This window comes from Rhinatrema bivittatum, chromosome 9 (assembly GCF_901001135.1).
Source record: "Rhinatrema bivittatum chromosome 9, aRhiBiv1.1, whole genome shotgun sequence".
In the NCBI taxonomy this organism is placed as follows: domain Eukaryota; kingdom Metazoa; phylum Chordata; class Amphibia; order Gymnophiona; family Rhinatrematidae; genus Rhinatrema; species Rhinatrema bivittatum.
The window spans coordinates 166,592,756-166,606,451 of NC_042623.1; the positions used below are offsets into that span (position 1 = coordinate 166,592,756).

At 44.4% G+C, this 13,696-nt stretch overlaps 1 protein-coding gene across 1 annotated transcript in view; it reads left to right on the forward strand.

Annotated features, from left to right (window-relative positions):
* The window catches only part of CROCC2 (ciliary rootlet coiled-coil, rootletin family member 2), a 505,095-nt gene that overhangs the window by 145,435 nt on the left and 345,964 nt on the right, over window positions 1–13,696 (forward strand). Inside the window, 1 exon segment of the mRNA XM_029616014.1 lies at window positions 10,178–10,284. Within this exon segment, the coding sequence (XP_029471874.1) occupies window positions 10,178–10,284 (107 nt within the window).

Genomic DNA, 13,696 nt, shown 5'->3' on the forward strand with positions numbered 1-13,696 from the left:
TTAAAACCGCCATCCTAGAAGCGCACAGGCCCGAATTGAAGGGCATTTCAGGGCAAATAGCTGACCTGTCGACGACCCTAGCTGGCTATGAGACCCACTTCACGGAGGTGGAGCAGCAGGTATCTGAATTGCAAGACAACCTCATGGCGGCAAAATTGGATATTGGGGCCTTGCAGGCTTCACTCCTAAAGCAGGCAGCACATTTGGACAACCTGGAAAATCATTCCCGCAGGGCAAACCTGAGGTTTGTGGGGCTCCCCGAGTCATTGGGGGATCGGGACTTACCAGGCTTCCCGGAAAAATGGCTGGTGGCAGAATTAGGTCTCACCTTGGATTACGGCCCCTTGCGTGTGGAGCGGGCGCATCGGCTTGGCGCCAAGCCGGCGGAAGCATCCAGGCCGCGCGTGGTAATCGCGAAAATTCTTAACTTCGCCCATAAACATGAGATTCTGCAAGCGCTGCGGTCTGGTCACCTCTTTATCCTATGACAACCACAAAGTACTGGTATTCCATGACTTCTCCACCGGGGTAACAGCTCAGTGGCATGTTATGGCTCCACATTGTACTAAGCTGATTGATCTCGGCCTAAAGGCCACCATTTTGTTTCCGGCCCGGCTAAAGGTGCAAACCGCTGCAGGCACTTGATGGTTTACTTCATCCGAGGAGGCAAGGGACTTTGTCCAGGCTCAAGAAGCCCTGGGCCTTACTGCATCCGACTGATCCTTTAAGGTGCTTTATCTGGGGTTTCTTCATGGGCTCTTGGCTTGGGACTCTTTTTACCTGTGCTGAGTTCTCAGGTAGACAGTGCCTCAGAGGGGCCAGATTTTGTTTCTGGTACGATGCGCTTGACTGCGCCATAACATTCTTTCATTGCTCCCAGGCAGTTGGTTCTTTTTTTTATATACTGCCTATGTGCACAGGCGGGAGAGGTTTCTAGTTTGTTTTCCTGGACCAGTTTTTTTGTCTAACTTTATTCTCATTCAGGTATTGTGGTTCGTTTGCTCCTATCATCAGACTCTTCAGTAGTTGGGACTGTTTACGCCTGTTCTATTTCATACAATGGGGCCGTCAATCTGTTTCTATTTTGTATTGGATGTGGATGGGGTTGGAGTTCGGGGGGGGGGGGGGAGGTTGAATGCATGGTGGTGTTCTCTTATGGTGGGATGTGTGATATTCGGAAGGATGGGGATCAGGGGATTAAGGTGGGATGGGAGGAGGGGTCAGGGGGAACAGGAGGGAGGAGTGGGGGTGGTCTTTTGCGGATGAGCGAGCAGTCTATGTTACTTCTTTTTCATGTAATCCCAAGGCGAAACTGGCAATATGTCATCAGGGTGGGGGCCTCAGCTGGGAGGGTCGCCACCGGAGTATTGCTGATTATCTGCACATGCTTTTCTCTTCCCGGTGGTGTTATGAGTAATCATACCCGGATTGTTTCTTGGAATGTTTGCGGGATTAACTTGCCAATCAAGCGTTCTAAGAATCTTTATCAGCTAATATATTTTTTAATGGACGTATCATCTTCAGTTTTAAAAAATGATACCTTAGCTACCTTGGCGATTTGGGCTTTAAATAAAAGGCCAGAGTCTAAAATAATCCCCAAGTCTTGAATCTCATTATGGACTTTCAGAGGATATCCAAACAACTTATCATTATCAATCAATACAGAAGGAGTTGATCTTCCTAACCAAGTAATAACAGTTTTTTCATGATTTAATATCATCCCATGTAATTCCATCCAAGTATTTTCCTTTTTCAATACCTGTTTAAGGTCCTAGGTATTTCTCCCATTTGTCTTCTTGGGGTGAATATTTGCACATCATCTACATAGATTTTGAACAAAAAAACCTAATGAATCCACACATTCACCAGTGAACTAATATAAATATTAAAAAGTATGGATGATAGACATGATCTTTGGGCAACTCCTCTATTAATCAGATACTATTCTGAAATATCTCTGTTATTACTAACTCTGTACACGGCCAGTAAAATATTACTGAAACCACTTGTACACCAAGCCTCCCACTCCCATCTCTTGTAATTTCTTAAGCATTCCACCATGAAGAACACAGTCAAATGCTGATTTGATGTCTAACTGTATAAGAATTCCAGTATAATTTCTATCCAATTCTTTAAAAATATCATCCATAAAAGAGACTAACAAAGTTTCTGTCCTAAAACGCTTCTAAAAGCCAAATTGTTCTCTATGTAATATCTTATCTTCTAAAAAAATCTTCTAATTGTTTGTTTATTTATTTATTTATTTATTTATACAGCTTTTCTATACCATTGTTTAGAGAACTATGTCTCTATCTCTACGGTTTACAGAATAATAGTAAAAAAAAACCCAATTAATAAAAAATAGATTAGAATAAAAATTACATTAAATCAATCAATACAAATAAAAATATAGATAAAAGTAAATAAAAAACATTTCTTAACAGAAAATCCATAAAAGAAGGAGTAGAAACAATAGAACAGGATAAAAATCAGGTTTGTAACTCTCCGTCTAAGATTTGGGTTGCATCTCATGGATTACTCGTGTATCAAAACCCATCTTTCCAGTCTAGTAGTACACAGATTGGACACCGGACAATAATTTAATACATCTAAACTATCTTTAGTTTTATCTTTAGGGATCGATCGCACTATCGCTTGCTTAAGAGCTTCAGGCACCTCTCCAGAATAAAAAGACTGATTAATGATGTTACTTAATATCATTTTAAGAGATAACAATAATGTTTTTATTATCTCAAATGGACAGGGATCTAAGTCACAGCCTTTTACCTTAATCATTGATACTACCTCTCGCAAACGTCTGCTAGTTAAAGGGGCAAAGGTGTCCCACTTCTACTCCTGTAAATCATTCATGTTATTACAAGTCATCAAATTTAAATTCCCTACCTCCTGTGCTCCAATACTCTCAATTTTCTCTTTAAAATAATAAGCTATTTTCTCTCATGTAGGAAGGTTTTCTGTATCCTGTGAGGGGGTTATTAACCTCCTCATCATTGTAAACAGCTCCAATGGCTTATTTATTAAATAATTTAATATATGCACAAATAGATACTTATAAGAACATCTGTGACAATAAACAAAACAGGTTATATATCAACACATGAGAAAGGGTAAATATCTTCCCCAGCTAACAGAAAATTATATATATATACAAAGGCCTAGCAAAAAGCTGCCACTTTTCTGGATGAGCGCTCTCTATGTCACCAGAGGCCGCAGGTGTTTTCTCATATGAGTGCTGAAACAGTATTGGGAAATCCATATCATTGCAGAGTTTGTCATGCTAACTTCTCTTGGTTCAGCTCTCGGCAGGAGTCTGCCCTTCCCACCGGGTGCTATGGTCTTATCTCTAGGACTGGACATGCGCTGTACAGTTTCTTGGTCTACTAGCTCTCCTGAAATATTGCCAAACTAACTGATAAGAAAAACCATTGCATGTGTCAGGGCAACTCTGAAATGGTGGGTTCTGGTGTTTTATTCACTACTTCTATTCACCATATTGCCCACACATTCTCTCTCACATACAGAACCACTAGCTGTGCCCTTTTCTAAATGAAGGAACTCAAAAATGAAATTTCAGACCTGTTAGTAAAAATTTGTAACCTATCATTAAACTCATCCATTGTACCTGAAGACTGGAGGATAGCAAATGTAACCCCAATATTTAAAAAGGGCTCCAAGGGCGATCCGGGACACTACAGACCGGTTAGCCTGACTTCAGTGCCAGGAAAAATAGTGGAAAGTGTTCTAAACATCAAAATCACAGAACATATAGAAAGACATGGTTTAATGGAACAAAGTCAGCATGGCTTTACCCAGGGCAAGTCTTGCCTCACAAATCTGCTTCACTTTTTTGAAGGAGTTAATAAACATGTGGATAAAGGTGAACCGGTAGATGTAGTGTACTTGGATTTTTAGAAGGCGTTTGATAAAGTTCCTCAAGAGAGGCTTCTAGGAAAAGTAAAAAGTCATGGTATAGGTGGTGATGTCCTTTCGTGGACTACAAACTGGCTAAAAGACAAGAAACAGAAAGTAGGATTAAATGGACAATTTTCTCAGTGGAAGGGAGTGGGCAGTGGAGTGCCTCAGGGATCTGTACTGGGACCCTTACTTTTCAATATATTAATAAATGATCTGGAAAGAAATACGACGAGTGAGATAATCAAATTTGCAGATGACACAAAATTGTTCAGAGTAGTTAAATCACAAACAGATTGTGATAAATTGCAGGAAGAAGTTGTGAGACTGGAAAATTGGGCATCGAAATGGCAGATGAAATTTAATGTGGATAAGTGCAAGGTGATGCATATAGGGAAAAATAACCCATGCTATAGTTACACAATATTAGGTTCCATATTAGGTGCTACCACCCAAGAAAGAGATCTAGGTGTCATAGTGGATAACACATTGAAATCGTCAGTTCAGTGTGCTGCGGCAGTCAAAAAAGCAAACAAAATGTTGGGAATTATTAGGAAGGGAATGGTGAATAAAACGGAAAATGTCATAATGCCTCTGTATCGCTCCATGGTGAGACCCCACCTTGAATACTGTGTACAATTCTGGTCACCGCATCTCACAAAAGATATAATTGCGATGGAGAAGGTACAGAGAAGGGCTACCAAAATGATAAGGGAAATGGAACAGCTCCCCTATGAGGAAAGACTAAAGAGGTTAGGACTTTTCAGCTTGGAGAAGAGACGACTGAGGGGGGATATGATAGAGGTGTTTAAAATCATGAGAGGTCTAGAACGGGTAGATGTGAATCGGTTATTTAGTCTTTCAGATAATAGAAAGACATGGGGGCACTCCATGAAGTTAGCATGTGGCACATTTAAAACTAATCGGAGAAAGTTCTTTTTCATTCAATGCACAATTAAACTCTGGAATTTGTTGCCAGAGGACGTAGTTAGTTCAATAAGTATAGCTGTGTTTAAAAAAGGATTGGATAAGTTCTTGGAGGAGAAGTCCATTACCTGCTATTAATTAAGTTGACTTAGAAAATAGCCACTGCTATTACTAGCAACGGTAACATGAAATAGACTTAGTTTTTGGGTACTTGCCAGGTTTCTTATGGCCTGGTTTGGCCACTGTTGGAAACAGGATGCTGGGCTTGATGGACCCTTGGTCTGACCCAGTATGGCATATCTTATATTCTTATGTTCTTATGATTTCACAGGTTCATATGTATCTTCTTCCCTGGCCTAGGAATTTATGAGCTTGAAGCTTTTGTACTCAACCTGTCCTCAGCAGTAGAACAGATTACAAATGAAACCAGTATGGTCATTTCCACCTTACAGAAAGGGGTGTCCTTTTTATCAGGAGTGGTCCTGAGCAACTGAATTGCTCTTGACATTTTATTAGCTAAAGAAGTGGATGTCTGTCAAGTTATTAACACCTCTTGCTGTACATATATTGACCAAAAATGGGGTAATTCAAAACTCATCATAATGTTGAAAGATCTTGGAGATCAAGCCCATGATTTGAGTACAAATGGTGGTGGGGAAGGAGGACGTTGGGATTGGGATTTTCTGGGAATTGGTTCATGGTTTGGAGGATTGGAAAAGAAAATTGCTTATGTTATTATTACTATTACTGTAGGATTAGTTTTGCTATTGGCAGTTTGTTTTGCTGACTATGCTTTTTGTCTCTTTGCAAGCAGAATGTATCAACTGGGACCACCACCACTGTTATGGCCATGACTTCATATACCCTCTCTGACTCCTCCTTTCCAGTAGAGGATTCCATCTTCAGCTCTGAATCTGAAGTAGAGTGGCTTCATGAACCAGAATTAGAGGGAATGCAGTTTGAGGATTATTAATGTCTTACCAGTAGTGATGCATCAACAGGAAGGGATTGTCGGATTCAAAGGGAATTTCTAGATTCCCTAGTGTAGTGATGCATTATGACTGGCAATACTGAGGCTATCCAGAAGAGCTTAATATCCCATCATATATTGTAGTAATAGCTTAAGGCAGTACTTCACATAAAGCAGCCTAAAGGACAAAGCATAGAAGAGCTATAAACATAAACTAGATAAAACCAGATATAACTAGATGCTGTTTGCTCCTAAAACACTGTCATATAACACAAATAAGGCTTAGCTCATGACTAATTAATAGTTATTAATGTTATGAATATTGTTGCCGCAGTTCATCTACAAATTATATTTTTTTTGCAGTTCTCAATCGTAGAACTGTGTCATGCATAAAATGAATAATCATAAGCAGGGGTATAATACTAATACTTGCTTATTTGCTGAAGTTAACCTTGTAAGGACTAAAATAAGCACTTTTATCTATATAAAGAATATTAGCTGTATAGGGCAGAATTGCTTCTCCTTTTTGGCAAGTCAGTTCTCTGTGTATATACATATCTTGAATACAAGAGGAACTTATAACTACAGCAGTTTTTAGCTTAGACTCTTATTTTTCTTTCTAATTAAGAACATAAGAAATTGCCATTATGGAGTGAATGGGACCTTAGGATTTCTAATAATTATTTGAAATCCCACACAAATATTGCTTTTGAGCCTAATACCTGACATTATGGATGCTAAGAAAACTAACAGGATTGTGGACTGCATTATTTTTATACACATAAGATAGTTTAAATCTCCGAGACGAAGCGAAAGCTCATCAGGTTAGAGCCAAGGCAACATCTGTGGGTTATCTTTGTTCTGCTTCTGTAAATGAAATATGTAAAATCAATGACATGGTTTTCTATTTACACTTTTCATACGTTGAAATTGTCAGCTCACTGTGCTATGGCGATCAAAAAGCAAACAGAATGTTAGGGATTATTAGGAAAGGAATGGCAAATAAAACAGTGGATGTCATAATGCCTCCATGGTGAGACTGCACCTTGACTACTGTGTGCAATTCTGGTCACCGCATCTCAAAAAAGATATAGTTGCAGAGAAGGGTAACCAAAATGTTAAAGGGCATGGAATAGCTCCCCTATGAGGAAAGGCTAAAGAGGTTAGGAATATTCAGTTTGGAGAAGGCACGACTGAGGAGGGATATAATAGAGGAGTACAAAATCATGAAAGGACTTGAACAGGTAATTTACTGTTTCAGACAATAGAAGGACTAGGGGGCACTCCATGAAGTTAGCAAGTAGTTCATTTAAAACAAATCAGAGAAAATTCTTTTTCACTCAAGGCCTAATTATGCTCTGGAATTCATTGCCAGAGGATGTGGTTATGGCAGTTAGTGTAACTGGGTTTAAAAAAGGTTTGGATAATTTCCATAAACCATTAATCAATAAGGAATCGTAGCTTGGGATCTATTTATTTTTTGAGTACTTGCCAGGTACTTGTGACTTGGATTAGCCAGTGCTGGACACAGGATGTTGGGCTTGATGGACCATTGGTCTGACCCAGTATGGCATGTTCTTATTTTTTAAAGCCTACAGGTCACTGGCAGCTCCTGTGGACCCCCAGTACAACCCTCAGTTCCAGGGTTCAGCCCTCACTGCTGCGTTCACTGCTGTTATTGTGCCCTTCTTGCTACAGCCACTGCCTCCCACTCCTCCAATCAGTCCGTGTCTGGTGATAGTGAGCGGTGGTAGAGCCATGCCATATATGCATGCCCATGTTTGCCTCATGCCACCTCATGATGCTGCCAATGTTTCTCTGGGTCCAAGTGGCTGCTGCCACCACCGCCAGCACAGTGCTACCATGGGGGAACCACTAAATACTGTCTTTAGGGAGGCGGGCAGGAGGAGCATTTGTCCTACATCACCCTACCTGCTGAGCAGAAGGAGAGCGAGAGAGGTGACAGTGAAGCCAGTGACTGCAAGAAGGAGGAGGAGAAGGGACCAGGGGCTGCCCTTGTCTTTGAGTGCTGCTTCCTAATGCATGCTGCTTGCCCCACCACTGGAAGGTGGAAAGTTGGGAGGGAGAGAAGGAGGGAGGTGGGTGGGTGGGTGGTTATTAATAATGTTTCAGGGGAGGAGGAATTGGAAGTGCACTCCTGTTTCTACCAGCAGGGAATGAGTTAGCCAGCTTCCTTTGGAGAGGCTGCATGTGGCCACTGCTTTCCTCGTTTGTCTGTATGTTGTTATTGTGCTTTATCCTGTGGCCAGACCCACCTCCTTCTCCTCCTCCTGACTGGCCCCTGTCTCCTTGAGTTCCTCTTTTGAATTGCAACCTGGCTCCTCTCTCCAGTTACTTTGCAGAAGCTTTTCTTGTTCTTCTCCTCTGCCCTTCTTTTCTCATCTCCACTCTTACAATAATGTTTGTTCCCTGTACGTACCAGGATCAGTCCAGACGGTGGGTTATGTCCCCCGTCCAGCAGACGGGGGACATGGTACTACAGGAATGAAAATTAGCAGGTAAGGAATAATTTTCTTATCTCTCCCTGCCTGACACCTGCAGCCTAGGGATGGGAGTCAAAGGAACTGCAAAAGAAAAACAACAAAAAACTCTGGGATAACATTATTAAAAGATACAGCTTGGGAGGAGACTATAAGAAAATTTCACTGTGCTTTAATACCCCTTGGGGCACTGACAAGTCCATTATTGTAAACTGGACTTTGCCACTGCCAAGAAACTGCTGCAATCAGGCCATCCCTCTGGCTGGTCGTAAGAGGGACCCCTCCCTCTACCCTGGGCTAGCCACAACATTGAAGGGGGACCATCTCTTCCTGACCTGGCTCTCCTTCAGCCCCATGTGATCCAAAATGACCCCTGCTTAAAACCTAGTAATACATTTACACTAATACACTTTGCAGAACTGACTGTCCTAACCTGCTCTCTAGGGTCTTCAAAGTGTATTAGGTCCTTCATTCAACTAATCCAACTCCTCCCACCAGCTCTTTTTTTTTTTTTCCTGGGTTCTTTACAGTGAGTAATTCCTTGTTGCTCAGGGCATAGTAGTGGTCTCTGTGTGAACCAATTTTGTATGCACCCTCAGTCTGTTTTTCACTGCTCCCCATCTGAAGCAACCCTCAGCTTGGGATTCCCCACTTGTGTGGCTGATTATATCCTACTTACTGACTAAGTTAAATTGCTTAACTGTGATAGGGGTTCTTTATAGACAGCAGGATAAATTATCCATACATACCCTTCCTCCTTCCCAGACAAAGTTGGAATGCTACGCTTTTGCATTATACTGAGGGAGCTTAGTGGGGGCAGCTGTGTGGGAACTCACGTGCATGATCAGAGAAACCTACGTTTTTTTGAGTTCTGAGAGAGCTGATCCACATCAGCGCCATCAGATGTTACCCACTTGTTTGACTTATTTATTCTGTTATCCTGCTATTTATAGAGAATTTCCCTAAACATATAAGAAACTTAGGCCTGGATTCTCTAATACCGACGGGCTCTTTGAATCGCGCGGTACAGGGGGGCGGGGTGAAGCAGGGGGCAGGCCTGTGAAAGCTGGCAGCGATTGCACCTCTGCGGTGCGATCGCTGCCGGTTCTCGCACCCAATAGCGTCATCATAAAAGGTGGTGCTATTGGGCGCGAAATAGGCAGCGAAAAAGGGTTCTTACCTTTTCGATGTCCACGATGTCTTCGCGGCGTCCGCCCCGGTGCCGCCCCGACTCCTCCTGTTCTGGTCTTGACGCCGCCCCGACTCCGCCCCCATTTAGTGATCGCACGCGAAAAGGGACTTTTCGCGTGCGATCGCTTTGGGAAATGACCCCCTTAGCTCTCTGCCTCAGTTTTTGTGAATTTGCTACCTGGAAACCCACAGATAAACATAGGAGACTATTACAACACCTGCTTGCCCCCTATTCCTTTTCCTTTTTTATTGTTCCTAAATTTGGGACCCTCTGAGGACCCTTTTTGGGTGTGTTACTGCTTCTTGGGTTCAGCTTTGAAGGAGGCTTCCTTTCCAGCACAGGGACTTCCATCGCTCAGAGCAGAGGTGTTATTTAAAAAATAAAACTTTTTGCAAGCTATCAGTCTTAAGCAAACTTTTCAGTTTTTCATGATGAGATCCAGCTGAATGCATATGGCTTTGAAATAATGGTGTACTTGCACTGTGCTCCTGTGTTTTCTTAATAAGAGATACTCTGTTATGGCATAAGAACCTTCCTGTTATGCATTAAGATTACCTTTGATTATATGCCTCTACTCAAACACTACTTTTCTTGCCCACATCTCTGTGGAATTGAATGTTCACAGCTATTCCTGTTCTGCTTCTTTCTCCTCAGAGATACAACTCATACCTAAGCAATGAGCACAGCAGCATCCTCACCATCTGGCGTCAGGTGGCCTCACTTCGTGGCAACTTTGTGGAAATCCGCACTGCCACAGCAAGGTGAATATAGGGACACTGGTGGGAGCAGCAGGGAAAAAAAATGCAAGAGAAGAGACCAGATGAAACTTCTGTTGCACAAATGTAAATGTTGTGCAACACTGCTTATGGTCAGATTTCCCTGCATCCATTCCATGTACCAGATATGCTTTTTTTAACTTTTTTTTTTTAATTCACTTTTAATTGTTATTCAGAGTGAAATACAAAAAAGCAATACTTAACTGACTATATTTACAATAACATGCTGTATACAAATCACCCACACTCACCTGTCAACGCACATAATGTATAATAACCATCACATGTGCTTCTGTGTACAGGCAAAGCTTCCATGACATGCTGATAGCATGAAAAATAAACTCTGTGTGGTTTATGGTGCCAGAAAACCCCATTTTGAGGGACAGAATTAAACTATGGGCAAATGTATCATAATAAAAGATGCAAAAGCCTGCTAGTCAGTTTGTTTGCAGAGTTCTGAAATAACACATTTTGCAAAATTATTTAATTTCCTTCACTTTCTGGAAAAAAACTAAGGGTCGGATTTTAAAAGCCCTGCTCGCATAAATCCGCCAGGATTTACGTGAGCAGGGCCTTGCGCGCCGGCATGCCTATTTTCCATAGGCCGCCGGCGCGCACAGAACCCCGGGACGCGCGTAGGTCCCGGGGTTTTTGGAAGGGGGCGTGTCGGGGGCGTGTCGGGGGCGGGGCCGAACGACGCGGCATGTCGGGGGCGGGGTGAGGCGTTTCGGGGGCAGGACCGGGGGCATGGCGCCGGCCCGGGGTGTTCCGGGGGCATGGCGCCGGCCCGGGGCGTTCCGGGGGCGTGGCGCTGGCCCGGGGCGTTCCGGGGGCATGGCCGCGCTCTCCGGAACAGCCCCCGGGTCGGGTCTCGGCGCGCCAGCAGCCCGCTGGCGCACGTGGATGTACGTCTCCCTCCGGAAGGCGTAAATCCGTGGATAAAGGTAAGGGGGGGTTTAGATAGGGCCGGGGGGGTGGGTTAGGTAGGGGAAGGGAGGGGAAGGTGAGGGGAGGGCGAAAGAAAGTTCCCTCTGAGGCCGCTCCGATTTCGGAGCGGCCTCGGAGGGAACGGAGACAGGCTGCGCGGCTTGGCGCGCGCCAGCTGCCCAAAATCGGCAGCCTTGCGCACGCCGATCCAGGATTTTAGAAGATACGCGCGTATCTTATAAAATCCAGCGTACTTTTGTTTGCGCCTGCTGCGCAAACAAAAGTACGCGAACGCGCTTTTTAAAAAAATCTACCCCTAAATCTGCAAAACAAAATTGATGGCACATTCCTGTTGATACCCTAGATCAGTCCAGATACATGTATTTTGCTCCCCTACCAGCAGATGGAGACAGAAATAAAACGCTTTCTCACAGGATAAGCAGGATGATAGTCCTTACATATGGGTGACATCACAGGATGGAGCCCAATCACGGAACACTTTTGTCAAAGTTTCTAGAACTTTGACTGGCCCCTACTAGGCATGCCCAGCATGGCACTAACCCTGCAGCCAGCAGGGGTCCCCCTTCAGTCTTCTTTTTTCCACGCAGCAGTAGCCACGCGGTTAAGGAGCTCCACAGAGATTCCTGACAGGAATTTTCCTCACGGAATTACTATAAACGTTCATACCCCACAGGGGTTTCTCCTTCGAATTTTTGACTCCGCAGTACTCCGGTAAGTTTTTCCCGTCGATTTTGGCCCTCGCGGCCTACTGGCCTTCGACCGTATCGTGGCTCGAGTTTTTTCATGGCCATGGCGTTGGGGTTCCGTCGGTGCCCGGACTGCAATCGCACCATGTCAGTAACAGACCCTCATAAGGTCTGTGTAATGTGTCTCGGATGTGAGCACGATGTCCTGACCTGCACCAAATGTGCCCTAATGACACCAAAAGGTCACAAGGCCAGAATGGAGAAGATGGAACTTCTCTTCTGTGCTCAAACCCGGATGCCGTCCATTGCATCGACGTCTTCAGAACCGGCACCATCAACTTCACACCAGTATCGACCACTGGCCGGTGACTGTCCGGCATCGACGACTTCTCGGCCTGCAACACCCTCTACTCCCCCTCAGGACCAAGGGGATCATAGAGACCGACATCGCCATTGGCATCGAAAGTCTCAGACCATCAAGGGAGCAAAATCATTGACCTCGCCATCGTCCAAGCCGCCGTCGAAGAAACCCCGTCCAGAAAAGGCACCGACCTTTTCAGCGACCGGGTCACCGAGGCAACCCTCACCCGAAAGGGGATTGGGAGCCACGACTCTGCCTTTAACGGTGGTCTCTCCAGCTATGCCTCTGCCTCCTTCTTTTGTTCCGGAGCCAGGGCTGCTTGCTCCAGGTCTCCAAGAAGAACTGTTCTGGCTGGTTCAGGAGGCCATCGACAAGGCAATGCATCGACTCGAAGTTCCTCCGGCACCGACACCGGTACCAATCAGGGAACCGACCGCTGATCCGATTCCGGCAGCAATGGCACCGCTGCTCTCGAGAATGGAAGTACTCATCGCTGCTTTTCCACCAATGGATACCGGGTCACCGATGGCTCCGGTGTCCTCTCCGTTTACATTGTCATCGGTAGGGGAAACACCGTTCCGCATCCCTCCATCAGGAGCCCTACCGACACCTCAGCCATTGATGCCGATACGTCCATTGATGCCGATACGTCCGTCGGCGCCACCGATCCATTAATCGATGCCCTCAATGCCTGCACCGGTGCCTTCGATGCCTTCATCGGTGCCTCCAGTTATTCCTTCAGAGCCTAGACCAGGACCTTCAGGGATTCCACCGTCTCGTCCCTCTAGGGCTCCTAGAGGGCAGATGCCGATCCCTACGATACCTGGACAGATGATTCTTCACCAGACACTTGCCTTCACCATCTTCTCCTTCTGAAAGCAGAAAGCCTTCTCCTCCAGAGGACCTTTCCTTCATAAACTTTGTGAAGGAGACGTCTGAATTGGTTCCCTTCCAATTACAGACCGAACAAGATGACAGGCATCAAATGATGGAGCTGCTGCAATTCCTGGATGCTCCCAAGGAAATAACCTCCATCCCTATTCACCAAGTTCTTCTGGAGCTCCTCAAAAAGAACTGGGAATACCTTGGCTCTGTTGCTCCAGTCAACAAGAAGGCTGACACTACTTATTTGGTACAGTCAGCCCCAGGTTTTATAACATGCGTGCGGCTGCGCGTGCATGTTATAAAATCGGGCATAGATTTGTTCACGTCGGGTTGTGCAAACAAATCTGTGCCCGCGCGCAGGTTTTTAAATCTGCCCTTTATTCTTTTTATTATATTTTATTTGTGTTTAGTACATAACATTTTACAAAGTGAACACAGATGCATATCCCTGCTGAAGTGGATTTGAAGGTGTCTTTTTACAGTTACACAGTTCTAGTAGCTGTATTTGTTATGCGTG